This window comes from Sprattus sprattus (genome assembly GCF_963457725.1).
Source record: "Sprattus sprattus genome assembly, chromosome: 2".
NCBI classification, from domain to species: domain Eukaryota; kingdom Metazoa; phylum Chordata; class Actinopteri; order Clupeiformes; family Clupeidae; genus Sprattus; species Sprattus sprattus.
Genome location: NC_137921.1, coordinates 46,822,009 through 46,839,793, shown reverse-complemented (window position 1 = coordinate 46,839,793; position 17,785 = coordinate 46,822,009). Strand labels below are relative to the sequence as shown.

The 17,785-nt window shown below is 47.0% G+C and overlaps 1 protein-coding gene across 1 annotated transcript in view; it reads left to right on the top strand.

The window, feature by feature from the left end:
• LOC308361225 (heparan sulfate 2-O-sulfotransferase 1) overlaps positions 1–17,785 on the top strand; it is a 54,043-nt gene that overhangs the window by 24,647 nt on the left and 11,611 nt on the right. The window contains exon 2 of the mRNA XM_080833510.1: positions 15,068–15,306. Coding sequence (XP_080689636.1) covers positions 15,068–15,306 — 239 coding nt within the window. The remainder of the gene's footprint in view (positions 1–15,067; positions 15,307–17,785) is intronic.

The window sequence follows — 17,785 nt, the reverse complement described above, 5'->3', positions numbered from 1 at the left end:
CTCTCTCTTTCACACACACACATTCATGCGCACACACACACCTGTCCAGAATTAGGCCAGTCTGTGGTCAGCGTTTTGAGACTCCTGTGAGAGGCCCCTTGGTCTCCTGACTCAGCAGCAGGCCTCCAATGCAGCACTTGCATGCATGCACACACATTCTGTTCGCAGGCCTAATGCTGCGCTTGGAACCACTACTGGGACATGGGTTGCACTTCATATCTCTCTCTTACTCACTCACTCTCTCTCTCTTTCTTTCTTTCTCTCTCTCTCTCTCTCTCGCTCTCTCTCTCTCGCTCACATGTGTTCACACACACACACACACACACACACACACACACACACACTCACTGCTCATACAACAAATTCGCACTCATGCGGTTCTGCTGTCTTGCATTTTCTTAAGGTCATCCATCTTTTTGGCAGCTTTCAAAGCTTAAAGTGCAGAAGGTGCAACAATGACCCTTGGTGGCTATATCATAGAAACAGGATCACTATCATCTTCGCCTATGCCTTTGCCTATCTTTCCCATCCCATAACGAGCTGTAGTTGCTTGGCAACATTTGTATCATTATTGTGATGTTTAAAATATCGTCGACGGATTGTCGAATTGCAATGGCATGTAATGTAATGGAAAGTTTGCAATGTGAAAGAGGTGTCATTATCAGGAACATATTAAACATGGCGACATCAACCTTTCAGTAAGCCAGAAAGTCATTTTTGAGGCACTGTGTCTCAGCCACAGGAGGCCATCTCGTAAAGTGCGACAGTGGCCACGGGTTTTACTCCTGGTGACTCTCTGCTATGTAGCCTACATAGCCATGTGCATGCGTGCAAGAACTACACTGCAGCTTTCTGTCCAAGATTACTTTTGCTTTCCTTGGACTATCACAGAATCCCTTTTTTGAATGTGTGACTCACCCCTCTATGACCTTTCGCCTGCATAATTCAGCTAATCACTCTCTCAGTTGGACATGCACTACTGTGTTGTAACCTTTCAAATCTGTAGGCGTTTTCACACACAGATTTCTCATCTTCCTTGGTTCAAAAAAAAGTAAAATAATGAAGGCCCTCTGCCCCTTAAGTGGACTGCAGGGTACTTATCATCCGATTTAAAGCAACAAAGTCAAAAATCAAAGAGGTCTTTTTGTAGTCCCATTGTCGGCTCCACTTACTCTCGTGGCTTGTTGTAGGCCCCAAGTGGCAGGGGAGATGAGCAGTGTCATATCGATGCAGCAGCTACGTGCTTAAAGAGCCCGGGAAGCAGCTCCTGAATCATTGAAAGCCTGTCGGAGGGCAGTCACCCCGGCTGAACTCCAGGAAGGACAGGGTGCTCCTGATGCTGCTGCTGCTGCTGGAGTGATGTCTTTCCCAGTCATCTGCGTTCCAGGCCTTGAGTGGCAGCAGTTTGGCAATGCCGAGAGACGGAAGAGAGAGACTGGTAGGGAGGAGGAAGAGACTCCCAAGAGAGCTATTTTGCAGTCTCCACACAGAGTCCAGTCTCTGCTCAGAGTTGTCTGCTGTCATCCTCGTCTAGGGCTCCCAAGCATGTCTGTCCAGACCCACCTGCTCTCCCAGGGGTCGTGTGCACACACACACACAGATACACACACACACAGACACACACACACACAGACACACACACACACAGACACACACACACAGACACACACACACAGACACACACACACAGACACACACACACAGACACACACACACAGACACACACACACAGACACACAGACACAGACACACAGACACACACACACACACACACACACACACACACACAGACACACACACAGACACACACACACACAGACACACACACACACACACACACACACACACACAGACACACACACACAGACGCAGACACACACACAGACGCAGACACACACACAGACGCAGACACACACACAGACGCAGACACACACACAGACGCAGACACACACACAGACGCAGACACACACACAGACGCAGACACACACACAGACGCAGACACACACACAGACGCAGACACACACACAGACGCAGACACACACACAGACGCAGACACACACACAGACGCGGACACACACACAGACGCGGACACACACACAGACGCAGACACACACACAGACGCAGACACACACACAGACGCAGACACACACACAGACGCAGACACACACACAGACGCAGACACACACAGACGCAGACACACACAGACGCAGACACACACAGACGCAGACACACACAGACGCAGACACACACAGACGCAGACACACACAGACGCAGACACACACAGACGCAGACACACACAGACGCAGACACACACAGACGCAGACACACACAGACGCAGACACACACACAGACGCAGACACACACACAGACGCAGACACACACACAGACGCAGACACACACACAGACGCAGACACACACACAGACGCAGACACACACACAGACGCAGACACACACACAGACGCAGACACACACACAGACGCAGACACACACACAGACGCAGACACACACACAGACGCAGACACACACACAGACGCAGACACACACACAGACGCAGACACACACACAGACGCAGACACACACACAGACGCAGACACACACACAGACGCAGACACACACACAGACGCAGACACACACACAGACGCAGACACACACAGACGCAGACACACACAGACGCAGACACACACAGACGCAGACACACACAGACGCAGACACACACACAGACGCAGACACACACACACAGACGCAGACACACACACACACGCAGACACACACACACACGCAGACACACACACACACGCAGACACACACACACACGCACACACACAGACACGCACACACACAGACACGCACACACACACAGACACGCACACACACACAGACACGCACACACACACAGACACGCACACACACACAGACACGCACACACACACAGACACGCACACACACACAGACACGCACACACACACAGACACGCACACACACAGACACGCACACACACAGACACGCACACACACAGACACGCACACACACAGACACGCACACACACAGACACGCACACACACAGACACGCACACACACACACGCACACACACAGACACGCACACACACAGACACGCACACACACAGACACGCACACACACAGACACGCACACACACAGACACGCACACACACAGACACGCACACACACAGACACGCACACACACAGACACGCACACACACAGACACGCACACACACAGACACGCACACACACAGACACGCACACACACAGGCACGCACACACACTGGCACACACACACAGACACACACACACAGACACACAGACACACACACACACACACACAGACACACACACACACACACACACAGAGAAACGCTTCACTGGACCTAAGGGTGAACAGTGACAGCAGGACCCAGATGCTGAGCGGAAAGGACAAGGCCCAGGTATCTGCACACCGATGAGAGCTGAAGTTTGGGGAATGAAGGGAAGAGAGGGAACAAGGGGAGGGAGGGAGGATGAGCGAGAGAGTGGAAGTAAAGAAAGGTGGTAAGAAAGGTGGCATCATATTCCTTTGAAACACATCCTTTACCACCTTGTTTCCTCACCTTCTTTAGGTGTTATTTTTCTCAGTGATATGAAGGGTGCTTCGATAAGCGATATGTGAGACATCTTTTTGTGTGAAGGGCAAATAGCTTTCTTTTTCTTTTTTGAATAGCGAGTAGTGTGCCATTTTATGGAAGATCTGTCTCATTTTCTCTCATTCTGACATACGCATACATACAAACACGATTGTAACGGTAGCCAGCAGGTACAGTTATGTGCAGTGAGTTAAAGCCCCAATATGCAACAATTATACTTCAGGATTAGGGTAAGGATAAGCAGTTTAACCTTAAAATAACAGCTTAAAAAAAATTGGGGCGCTACAATGACTTTTAATATGGAGAATCGCTTCCGTGCCATTGCGATAGCAGGGTCCATAGGCATATAACTGCATTCTGTAGTTTTGCCTGCCGCTGCCCGCCGACCTGACTTGTTTACTTTCTGCTGATCTAGTAAGTAGCTTATTTGCCGTCTTGCTTTGTCTTATGTTGCGCTTGCTTGATGTTTGACAGTGTAAGGACAGTCGTTGAGTAACTAGTTTGTCATAATGTCAAAGTCAGCACATTTCAAGAGATTTCGTTAGTTTTAGCTGCTAGCATACCTTTAGCGAATAGCTATTGTTCCGTTGTGCTGCTTTAAGGTGTTGGGGAGTGAGGTTTACATACGTGTTGGTGACAGACTCTACCACCCATGGAAAATCATTAAGAAGAGCACTTGCACAACAGTTAACATTCGTTTATATCATAAGAGCACAGACAAAGAGACTCTGCAACCTAAGGCGGGTGTGGGCTGAGAAGTGTCAAGGAAGGGAGACATTATTTCAACTTTGTTGTGTCATGCACCCTGACTCAGTCTCGATACAGATACCTATTGTTCTTACCAAGATCACATGTATTCAATTAGAGAGCCCATGATGCAGGATCTGGAAAACATCCATGAACTCTCCACCCTGTACCCCAACGTGGGCACCTCACGTATAATAACCAGCAGGAGACTCAGTCATGTTAGTACCAGCCTACGGATCGTAACCAATAGCTCAGCAAGCAGCATTTAGTAGCAACCACTGATTTACTACTTATTTGCATATATAATCAGCCAATTTAGACCACAAGGCACACTGAATGGAGTTTGCCTCCAAACACTGTATTTAAGTCACAAGATTTCTTAAATTGAACTTAATACATTTACAGACCACAGCAGAGACTCCTGTTTTTTCAGTGAGGTTTTGGGGGAGAGGGGGGGAAAGCAGCAGGAACAGTGCTGTTCAGTGAGTAAACCTTCCTCCCAGACACCTTCAGAGACGCGTTAGTGACAGACGATAGCACCCATGGGTTTTGGCCTCCTTGATAGTCCCCCCGCTTTCCATGCCCGATGTTGCAGGTTCGAGTCCCGTGTCGGGACTGTGCTTGTATACACAATGCAGTTTACACTACCCTACTAAGCATCCATTCCTTAAAATTTGAAGAAAATTAGAGAGAGCTGGAATTTGCAAGAGCACCAGGCGTCTTTGTATGGCAGCGATGCATTTTCTTTTGCTCCATTTTTGCAATGACTATATTGAAAGAGGTGAAAAGTAGGGCATGACGCAATGAGGGGCGGATCTCCCGCCCTATTCTCTTTTTCTCTAATGTATTTGAAGGCCTTCGCCTGACTGCAGTAATTTCATTAAGCCTTCTATCTCCCACTCCACTCACCACAGAGAATATAGTGGAACCGGCATTAGTGAGGTCTCTAGTCGCCTGCTGTTCAGACTGGAAGGGGCTTCGCCCACTCCGCCCAGCAGGGATGTACGCCCCTCCTCCTCAGCTCAAAAACCACCCTCACTAAACATCCATTGGGAGCGAGATCAACAGCTGTCAGAGTTTTGGGGTTGGGTTTCATTGTAACAGGAGGAGATTTGCTGGAAGTAAAGAAAGGGGGGAGAGGGTAGGAGAGCCTAATTTTCTGTGAAGACCCTGATTTCTGTCCAGCTCCATTTGTATCTCCAGCAGCTAATGATGCTCAGTATCACCGCTCATTAAGTGCCAAATATGTTTTGTTGTTGTTGTTGTTGTTCTTCTTCTTTCTTGTCAACTCTCATTCGGTCACAATCTGGATGAAGATAAATCTGTGAATTTTGCTGATGTTCTCATGCTTCGCTTGCTAACCATGTTCACTCGAGCAGAACCACCCCTTTTGCATCATGTTTCAAGTCACATCGTTACTGCGAGCATTCAGACTGTGCTTTCATTCATCCTAACCTTTTCTGACAGTCAGTTTTTTCAGGTCTGTCCATCGTCCCCCATCGGCTCAGCCTCGTGGTTTTCCCCTGACATTAGTGGTGAAGGGGCTAGCTGAGGGATGTGGTTGATGACAGGTGTGGGTACCACTGGGGTGTCCTTCCTCTCTCAGCACTGTAAGCTGTCGCCAGGCCTCCTCATAGGCCCTGGCTGCTCTGGAATGCTTTTAGGGAGATGAACACAAGCCCTCTCAAGATACAGGGCGTTAGCGGCTCCACAACGGCAGTACTGTACAACAGTAACAAGATTTATTTTTTGGCTCTTTTTTGTCTCTGTATGTCTTTCCTGTGGAACTTGCCCAGCATGGTAGTGTGTTCCCATGATGCACCAGCTAACAGTTTATGAAGCTCACCCTGAGACCATAAATTAGCACTGGGTTGGAGAGCAGCGCGGTGTATAGAACCATGTTATTTTTATTTAACGGAGTGGAATGAAGCAGAGGACCGAGGTTGTTTTAAGCTCCCGCATTTGATAGTCCCTTCCTGGCCTTAATAGTACAGTCTCTTTTTCTGTGTTTGGATTACTGGGCTTTCTGGTCCCCAGAGAAGTGGGGATTGCCTGACTCTTTGGACTAGTCTACAAACCCATGGTGCACACAGGCCACACACACACACACACACACACACACACACACACACACACACACACACACACACACACACGCTAATGGATCACCATGAATCACTGTTTCCCTTCTCAAAACCTCATGGTTAACCTTTTGTTGTCAAATATCTTGGGACGATGCAAAAACTTTTTAGGTCATCTGCAGGGCAGAGCCTGAATAAAACATGGGATTTAAGAGGCGTCCCTGCCCTCGAGCCTGAGCCGGAGAGGAGAGAGCGGCACGGGGAGGTTCAGCAGGAGGTCACGCGCAGGAAAGTCTCCCTACTCAAGCTGCTGCTGGGCAGATGAATGGCTGTTGATCATTAACCAACCCCCACTCACCTGCAGGTGCATGATGAAATTGAGACGAAACTCTCTTTTTTGACATTTCCCTCCACAGAATCGAGCGCTCGTTAGTCTGCTCTGTTGGCATAAACCAAAGAAGTGATAGAAGACTGTAGGCACGTGTTTATTTATTTTTTGTTCTTGTTTTTGTAAGTGACCGCTTCCTGAAGTTATCTAGTTTTTACAGCCTCATCCTCACCCTTCTCTTTTCAGTTGAAGGCTAGCTGGTGAAATATTCCAGCTCCTCACATGCAGGATCTATTTCCTATAGTCGTTTCTAACCCATTGTCAGCTCGGGGTCTATGCACAGCCCTGCTCAGGTCTCTTCTGGTGGGGGCGGGGGCCGCTGCCAACTCATCACATATCCCAGAGCTGCTGAGCCGGTGGCAGTAACGACCCTCACGGCTCTCCATGGCAGCGCCATTTAGACAATCACTCGGGAGTCGTGGCTGACGGCATGACCTTCATTCTTCACTCCCCGCCATCTCTCATCCCCTTGTTTCTCTCCTCCGGTGGACGGCCCGGTCCAGTTTGTCTCCTTAAATTACGTCCCGCGGAAGTGAAGTGTCTTAGAGAGGAGGAACATGGCCATTAAGGTTGTCACTGCCACTGTTTATCTTCGGCACTTAGGGAAATCGTTTAGGGGAGGCCGTGCTGATGGTCGGCACAGGGCTTGTTGTGCAGGTGCAGTGAAGCGGGCAATCGCGTCAGGCAGATTTACCCTGCCACAATCCAGTTTCTGAGATGTTCAGTCAAACTCTTGTCTTTAATGCCATGGCAGTATCATCTCGAGTACCAGCGAAGCAGCTGAGGAAGGTCTCAGGATTCAAATTGGTGCATGACTTGGGGATATGCCAGGCTTACAGTGTGTGGAGCCCAAGGCAATAGCTGGAAGTGCTTGTATTGTGTTTAATATGGCTAGCCTAGTTGATTTCTTCCCCCTTCAGGCTAATTGCTGTGGAATGAAGATATGTGTGTACTTATCTTGCTGTACGAAATAAATGTGTTAAACTGCATTTTAAGCTGTTCTTAGGTTTATTTAGTTATTATTTGACATGGAGATTATGCAAACTCCTAATCTGCTCTTTGACTGAACCATCAACAGGTTCTAAATCAGGGCCCCCGCCCATAGTCCAACACCTCCATCACATAATCAATCACTGCCTGGTTCAGAGCATGTAGAGGCATGTGGCTTATTGACTGACCTCATCATTTTACAGAAGAGGCATGGAGCTGTTAGGGAATAAAAGGGAAATGGTAAATAATAAACTGATACAAAAGAGGGCTCTTTGGTGCAGTGGGATTGTCAGTTTGCTGTTTGATAATGATAAGGGCGAGCTGGCTGCATCAGAAGCTAACCCCTATCAGGTTAGATTGCGCGATGCCCTGGTTCTTAGATGCTGAGACAATGCCTGCCGCCAACACCTCTCACTGAGTCACCAGCTAAAGCATCCTCCAACCCTGCCCCTGTCTCTCTCATGACAGAGAGGTGATGAATATGCAGGTAGGTAATTTAATCAGCAGATATTATTCAGATTGATAAATCATCCTCAGGCTTTTGCCCCTCTCGCTTTCTTTCCTTCTGTCTCTTTCTCTCTCAATCCTCTCTCTACCTTCTCCTCCGACTCACTTACTCAGTTTCAGAGGCACTTCCATATATCTCCTATCGAGGGCCGCTTTATTTCCCAGATAGTATCAGTGCCTTCATTCTGGTCTCGCTCCAGCAAGACCTGAGTGTTTTGGTTTCTTGTGCCCAGGCAGATTTCCACTAAAGCGAGCGAGTGGTGCTCTCTGGTAGTGGCGAACAACAACACTGACAGCGAGGGGTGGGCATGGGGGGGCATTGTCATGGCAGAATGAGCACTCCCTGGATGGCACCACCTGTTCAACTCCACAAGAAGGCTCTGATGAATAATTGAATCTGGGGATGAGTGCAACATTGACACTGTGTGAAGTGTTTGGGTATGCCTGCATGTCTGTGTGCCTACAACTGAGGTAACCTCTGGCAGAGCTCAAGTCACACTGATCCATAATGCAGACTTGCACACAGGCACACCAACACTCAAACTCCAGCAGATGGGAAAGGTGCACTGGTGAGAAGATGGCTCACCCATAATGCTTAGTCATTGGTATTTATGACACAACACAGCAGTGAGTTGCTTCTAGCCCCCTTTCAGTAGATAGTTGGTTATGTTTACAATTCTCGTCAGGCTCTGCAGAGACCCTCGTGTGTGGCATGAACAATGCACCTGAGGCATGTCCTAAAGAGACTGCTTCAGCTCTTAATCAGTTATGAAGTCCAGTTGTGACCACCGTGATTTACTGAATCAATATAGCAAGGTGTCACAGATTTGTTTGTCTGATCTATTTAGCAACAAGGTTATATCAGCGATTGGCAGTTGGGAAATTGAAACGATTCTCGCTGAAGCCAAGATCTAGGACCTGGCATATCTCCCCCGAGGCCTTTTGCTTCTGGGACTTGTTAGCAGAAGGCTCTTAAAGTCTGAAAATGCCCCTCCCTCCCTTTGCTCACCGTAAGCATTTCACAGAGAATAGCTTTCCCTGTTAACTGTATTATTAGACAAGGAAAGGTCAATGGTGCCAGAAACTGCTCTCAGTAGGTGTAAAGTTTCAACGGGGTGGCAGTTTTTGAACCTGAAAGCACCAATTAGTCATTATTACAATGTCATATATGCTGTGTCTGGCTGTGCGGTAATCCTTGTGGTTGCACATAGAAAAGTAGGCTAGACGCCTTTTAAAGGTCAGCTGGGGATATTACCTTGACATTACAAGTGGTCTTCATCTAGAGAGGCAGAATGAGTCCATTCGAAGGAGATTTGTTCATATGTCTGGGTGAAGTGGTAGCATTGAGTGGGACAAATGTAAATCGGAAATGTTTACAGTGGAAATTAACTGTATAATGAACCTCGGAAACATGAGATCTGTGCAAAACAGTCAGGAGAGGCCCACTGCTCAATACAGATCTGTCTTCTGTGTTTGGCACAGGCCCCTGACCCGCTGTTGACATGAAACACTTTCTCTCTGCTTTGGTCAGTGCTTCAGCATTGGGCTACTGGCGAGATGAAGACCCCCCGGCTTCAGAGTCCAATGTGCTACAGTGTAGTGCTCTCTTGAAAGCTTTTACAGCTCAGAAAAGACATGCAGTCACCCCAAGGGCACTTCTGTGGGTGCTTTGATGGTGGCGTGATGATTGGCAGGGTGATTTGAACGGAAAGATCACGCTCACCATAAATAAACCGAAACCGATATCCTCTCTCTCTATCTCTCTTTCTCTCTCTATCTCTCTTTCTCTCTCTCTCTCTCTATCTCTCTCTCCCTCCTCCCTGAACACTGAGGGTCAAGGCTCTTGTGATTCGTGATACTACACACTAGGGGTTGCACAGAGTATTCAACCTCTCGCAGTTACATTAATTCTCGAGTACTCGCGTAGTTTGGATTCCATCAGTTTTGGATTCCAGTTAGAGTACAGGTATGAAAGGTGAACAGGTTATTCACTTATTTCACTGCCTGTAAAACAAGTTCCCTTCAGAGATCCAGCCTCCAACTCTCACATAGTTATGGCCTCATGTTTTGAAATGCAAATTGTACAATTTATGGCCAAAGATGGAATTGAAAGCGGTAATGTAACAACCGCTTAGCGTATGTTATAGTTTTCAACGGCTATTTCACCTTTTCTCTCTCAAAATAGATAATTCTTCATTGTTTCCCATGTATTTTTGTGGTGAAAGAAAAAGACTTGCGAGTTGTGGATGGTTTTCTCAAGGATGGCCTACTATGTGAACATTTCTTTGTGAATCTGTGTACCAATAGTAGACTCATTTGTGATTGATAGATGCATGTAAATATACTAATTTTATGTTTTAGTCTGTGACAAGTGATGACCAAGATTCACTGAATTAACAACAAAATAAAATCAGTGGCTAAATATGAAAACAATAGGAACTCCAGGTGAGAAACCCATTTTGGTGATGGACATTTCTTGGGCTACTTAAGATTGTTGTTAATAATAAACTTGAAATGCCACAGGTATCCCTACTTCACTATTGTGTAAGGTTAGACCAAGTGTCATCTTCATATCACTAATTGAGTGCTTTTCTCATGTTCAGAGATGCACTATGCACTGTATTATACATATCTCCAGCACGCAACAACCCCAGTCTTGTTCCCCCCTCCACCTGAATACCCGAGAACTCAATTTTTTTTCAGACGTTGGTGTTCCAATGCAACCCCTACTACACACGCCGTTTTTATTAACTCTGGCAAAATGCTCTCAGTAGAGTGTTACATGTCTGACACCCACTCTGCTAAAGAGGTGCCAAAGCTCAAGCAGCTGGTGCCGTGTTGCAGACATAGAGGTGGGGCACACCTCAGAGTCTCTCGTCTTGGAACATTATCAACAGCACATCAACAAGCTTCCCCTTACAGGATTTTTTTAAGAAAAAATTCTCAAATCAAATCAATGGCACTGTCCCCTTGTCCTCATCGGTCTTATTCAAGACAAGCCCTGTCACCCTCTTCTCTCTTCATAGGCTCTCTCTCTCTCTCTCTCTCTCTCTCTCTCTTCCTCTCTCTCTCTCTCGCCCACTCTCCCAGGCTTTCTCTTCTTTTCCACGCCCTCCTTATCAACACCTGATTTACGATAGCCTTGGTGATGGGCTGCTCCTCCACTGCGTAGATTTACACCGCCGTCACCTCATGCGCAATTTATCGTAGCCTCACATCACTGATAAGCAAGTTAGCGATGGTGCTGTCCTGTGTGCGGTTTTGTGTGTGTTTGTGCGTGCATGTTTCAGCCACCGAAGTTGAAGTGTGTTGAGAGACGCACCAGGATTTTCAGTCTTGTGTGTGTGAGAAGGCATGTGGGGTGGGGTGGGGGTCCTCTCTCAACCCCCCCAGGAGCTTGTCAATCTGGGGGCGCGGCTGACAGCAGGACGCCAAGCCTCCGCTGTGCCAGGGAGCAGGACTGTGAGAGACGCCTCATGGGCTATAATTAGCTCCCATCAGACTGCCACCGAAAGGATGGGGAGAAAGGGAGAGCGATGGAGAGAATTACGGCGATGCTTATTATGCAATGGCTCCTCAATATCATCATCAAAGGCTTAATCACCTGGAAACGTGTTTGTGTGTCGGGAAAAGGAGCAGCTTGTTTAGCTAATTAAGCCGCCTCGCACACAGCAGAGCGTGATGTAGCAGATTCCACTCCTCCTTTCTTCCTCTCCTCTCCTCTCTTCTCCCCTCCCCTCCATACCTTCCTTCTTGTACCCACCATGTTTTATTTTTAGACACAGATAAGGTGCAAGCAAACTGTCCAAAACCCAGACTCCCCCAATACCATTCAACTTCTCTCTTTTGTTCTCTCTCTTTAACCTGGAATTAAGCCAAGACCGAATGGAGCTGAGGTGTGTGTAAACACACACTGACAGGGAGTCCCACTGATGTTACCCACACACACACACACACACACACACACGCACACACACACACTGTGGCGTCATGTAAATTTAGCAGCGTGTGATGCACCTTACATGCATCTCTTCTCTTCTCTCTTCCTCATCCAGTCAAGTTCCATCCGGTCTAGCTTCTCTGTAGGCCTTGTGCGCTCTGTTCCAGTACTGCTCTTGAGCCGGGACTTCCCACGTTCCAGAGCATGCCATAACACTGCTACGCTATGGGGAACGGGGAGGTCAGCTGGTTAGAGGCAGAGGATAACCTTTCCAACACCAGCACGAGGGGTGGGAGTTCAGTTTCCTCTCCACTTCCCCCTCCCGGGAGCAGACTGAGGCTCATGCAACATTCTCTGGGAATCAGATGACACTGGCGCACACCTCCACACACTGAGCTGTTGGACCTGCGGGGCCTTGTTAAAGCTCCTGATCAATATTTGAAGGCAGTGTTTTTCTGCGCCGGTGGCCTGAGGTGGAGGAAGAGATTCGGGTCTGTTTGCGCCTTGGGCCCTCTGTGTAATTACGTGTTAAGTTCGCCTGGTGTGCAGGAGATTGTGTTCGCTGTGTGTGTGTCTACAGCAGGGAAAGTATCATCTCTGCTGTGTATGTTGAATAATGCATCAGACTTGCATCATGGCACATGCTCTGTTATACCCATGAAAGTGCAGAGTCAGTTGGCATTCTGTATCCCCTCTCTCTATATATATATTTCATCTGACCCTGAGTTTAGACCAAACTCCAAAGACTGCTGTTAAAGATTACACAGTAGGCTTTGATGCTTAGGAAGTGGAATGGTAGCTTAATTAGTATTCAAAACATCACATAAGGAATGGTTTTAGCCGGTACAAAAACGGTTTCTCCCTTGCCAGATAAGTCAGTTCTGCTTTTGTATTCAGTCAGTAGATCACAATCTAATTTGAGATGTTGGCAGTTAAAGGGAAAAGGATTTCCCCACCTGAGCCCTTTTTTTAGATCTGTTTTTTAGATCTGTTAGATCTGTTTTACTAGGGACAAAAATGATCAAAATCAGTCCTGTATTGAATTTGAACACTAAAACCGGCAAACGCAAAACTGCTATATAATGGAGTCCTATGGAGCAAGCAGGCACGTCAAAGTAACCCACTTGTTTAAGCCACTGACAGGCTTGTTAATGTTATTATAAGAGTCTGACAAGATGGTAAGGATCCCTGCGGAGAAACACCTGCATCTGCTTATCCCAATAACTGTAAAGAAACTGTAGGAAACGACTGTTTACAGTCTGTGTTTTACCTGTCTCAACCTTCCAGTCTCTGACGTAGCACCCCTCTCAGTACCCGTAGTCGCTTATCGCCTTTCAGTGTCCAATCCAGCAACACACGGTAGGCCAGTCAACTGCCTGAAATCTACAAAGGCAGTGTATATCTGTCAGATTCAGAACTTTTTCGAAAAAAAGTTATCGGTAAAACACCTGCTAGCTGACAGTTATATTCTTTTGCACATTGTGAATTTGTCAGTTTTGTTCCATTTAAGTCCAGTGATCCTCCAGCAATAGAACCAAGTAGTTTCAACAAAGGCTTTTGTACAAATCCATCACCAATCTTCAAACAGACACCGGCTTTGAAGGAACACATTGTAGCAATTGTCTGATGACACAACTGTAGATCCGTAAGCTTTGGCACTTGCAAAGAGGCTAACTTCTAAGATATGACATGTGGCACAGACAAGTTTAGCTATCTCAAAATGAAGGAGGATTTGGGGGGCAAGTATGCCATCTAATAGGCCACACACATTTATAAAATTTAGAAGTTTGGAGCAGATTGCTGCTAGTGGACCTTTGCTAAATGACAGACAGTGTGAGTCTGACTAGCCCCTTACACTTATAAGGGCTTCTCCTCTGATCTGTGCAGACGGCTAATTCAGTCAGCCAGTCAGACCAGGCTTTGTCTGAACTCACAGTGTATTGTTGTGTTTTTATGTAGCTTGAATATATGTGTGTAGGCTATGTTCTTGCCAGAATCACAAAGCAGTTATCCCTGCAGTAAGAGACGGGTATTTCTGTAATAAGTCCTGTGAGTCAGAGGTGTGAGAAACTTGAAGCAGTGTTACTGTTGCCACTGTGTTTCGCCACCTCAGGTGGTGGGAGGCTAAGTATGCTGGTGCTCATGGTGCTGGACCTGAGAGAAGGGCTTTCAAAGTGGCTGAACCGATGATTCACCCAAGTTGGTGTCGCACAACTGGATGAGCAAATATTGATCTGCTCTGGGGAAACAAGCGAAAACAAAAAGGGTTATTGACATGCACGCCACATGGATGCAATCAAATATACACAACCACACACACATACAAACATAGACATGTGTTCCCTCATGTGGCTCAACAACCATATGTATGGAGCTTGAGAAGAGGCCCCATTTTGATGCCTTTTGTAGATGAGAGCGGTTCACGAGCCGCAGTGTTATGAAGACACAAGCATCTCAACACGTGGTCGTTCTGTTCAGTGAAGAACACATTTCAGCGTATGCCCCTGTTTGTGGTTACATAACTGATATTACACCCCAAATCAATGTCCGAGGCATATGTAGACAGTGTTGGCTTTTAATTACCTGGAATCGCTTTATGCAAACTGAGTCAGTTTTTGTGCAGTCAACATCGAGCTCAATACCGAGTGAGGTTTTTGCTTCTCTTACCATAGACATTTGTGTTTCTTTTTTGAGCAGATCTGATATTTGTGTTTCTCGTCAGAAGAAGCACCATTTGATCTGGTGAACTTATGAGTTGTTTCTTTTTGCCTTGCAGAGCTCACCATCGCCAGGCACGAGGTACGGGAAGTGGAGCAGCGGCACATGCAGGAAGCAGCCCGGGACTGGACGCCGCTCGGCGAGAGCGAGGACGTGGTGATCATCTACAACCGCGTGCCTAAGACGGCCAGCACCTCCTTCACCAACATCGCCTACGACCTGTGCTCCAAGAACCACTTCCACGTGCTGCACATCAACACCACCAAGAACAACCCCGTCATGTCCCTGCAGGACCAGGTGAGATGGAGAGAGGGAAGGAGAGGAAAGGGTAAAGGGAGAAAAACTCTGGATGAGGTTGTAGAAGTAGGTAGGTGTGTGTCGATGTCTTGGTGATGATTTTCGTTTTACATAGCTACATACTTCATAAAGTTTGCATTTGGCTATGATTTAATCCATACATCATCATGTGCAATCATAAGCACACCAACAATCCTTCAACTGGAGAACCTTTGCTCTAAGAGTATGAGGTTAGTCAGGCTGTGACCACAAGACACGACACAGAAGCCTACAGTTTCACAGAAACAGAACACAGAACGCACTTTTAGCTAATGAGTTTAAAGTGCAACAGTGAAAGACACTGTCAACACCTTGTTAGCCACTGCACACACACACACACACACACACACACACACACACACACACACACACACACACACACACAGAGCCCATCACTGTCATTTATGCTTCTGAAGTTTTGGAGAGCCCTGATGGGGCCCCCAACACACACCTAATACTCTCTGGGCCAGCCCTGAAACAGTCTTCAGTCCTGCTTATGTATGAGGGGAGGTTTGCTTTCCCTCTTTTGTCCCCCACTGTCTCCCCTCCTGGAGGGTTTGCATCTGCTGTGGTGTTCGAACACTGGACACCGTCCTAATCGTGAGAGAGTTGGGAACAGCTGTGGGTTCAAATCTTGAGGTTGTCATGGCAACTACAACAGAAACGTGTATTTCAACAAATTCCATTGACATCTCAATGCATTATACCCTTTGCGAATTTGGTGTTAATCCACTCCCCTCCAGTGAATCACTTTCTTATTCGATTTAAAAGATTTGATGGAAACCGAGCTAGTGACAGAACAGAAATCCCATATGCCATGAAGCTACGTATGTGAGTGATCTAAAGCAAATGGATTAGAAGGGCAATCAGAAAGCGCAGACCTCGGATTGAGTGACGTGAAAGATGGCGGACGGCAGTGAGTGAGACGTGTGGGTCCGACTCTCTTGGGGAGAAAGAATGATTTTATACCCCTAATCAACTCGTTGCTAACTACAAAAACGTTCTCTTTATATGTCGATTTATTACGTTATCTGCCGTTTGGGACTTCTAGGCAAAGTCTGCGCGAGTTAACCCAAACAAACAAACAAACAAACAAACAAACAATTCCAGACTCCTGTGTATGTCTCCTAAGACCCGAGCCACACCAGTGATGGAGAAAATTCAAGCAACCCTGGACACGCTGGTGACATCGAACGCCAATCTTACCAGTAAAATGGACAAACTAGACGCTCTTTCCAGGAAGATTGACAAACTAAACACCTCAGTGAATTCTACTGGATTCAACCGAGGCCAACTTGCTTTTGCAAACCAACAAGGTGGCAGCTCAAGAGTTGGTCATTAAAACCCTGGATCATAAACTTGAAGAAGCGTTGAACGCAATTGACAACCTTGAAAATCAATCCAGGCGACGGAATCTCCGATTGCTGCACCTGCCGGAGAAGAGCGAGGCAGGCTACAGCATGGAGGCCTACCTGGCTAAGACCCTCTCCGCTCTCCTTTCCATTCCACTGAAAGAGCATGACATCGAATTCGCCCATAGGCTTGGTCCATTGGTCGAGAAATCAAGGCCCCGCACGGTGATATTCAAGCTTCACCATCTACAAAAGAAGATCTCCATTATGGAGGCAGTGAAATCCACCCTGTTTGAGCTCAAGGCCCTTCCCGGCGTGAAGCTACGGATTACTGAGGATGTGTCGGTGCGTCGGAGGAAACTTCGGGACCAATACTGGCCGCTGCGCGAGCAGCTCCATGGCAAAGATGTAAAGACCAGAGTCCGGGACCCAGGCACCCTCCTTGTCTGGATTGGCAATGAACAGTTGAAGTTCGGGTGCTTAGAGGCGGCCACGACCGCACTGAAAGTTAAATTCCCCGACCTGAAATAGACTAGAGCCAGCGCTATTACATGCGCTTTGGGGGTAAGTTGCGAGTAGTACTGCTCCCCATTATCTTTTGGTTTTTCTGTCCAGCCTATTTCTATTTTTCCCTTATTCACTTCGTGCACTGGCCATTTGGGACTTCAAAATATTCTAATTGTTTATTGCTGTACAAGTCTGTACATAAAAAGATTGCTCAATAAAACAATGTCGATTGCACAGCCTTGTGGAAGTGAGTTACATGCCAGACGTTTTTTGTTGTTGTTGTTTTGCCTCCTTTTTTGGTTGGTTTGTTTGCTTGATTGTTTTGTCCTGGCTTTGTTTTGTGGAGGCTATAGGCCTGTATACGGTTATACGGTTCTCTGTATATTGACTAACAGGCCATATTGACTGCTGAAAGTTAGAGTCCAATGTCATTATTTGTTTATTTATTTATCTTCATTCATTCTTTCTCCCCCTTGGAGTTTTCCTATAGGGACCCGCCTTCTAGTGTTAGGTGGGTGGGTTATGATAGGCTTACATGGTTGCATCTGGCAATATCCATGTATTGGTACTGTTTTGTCTTG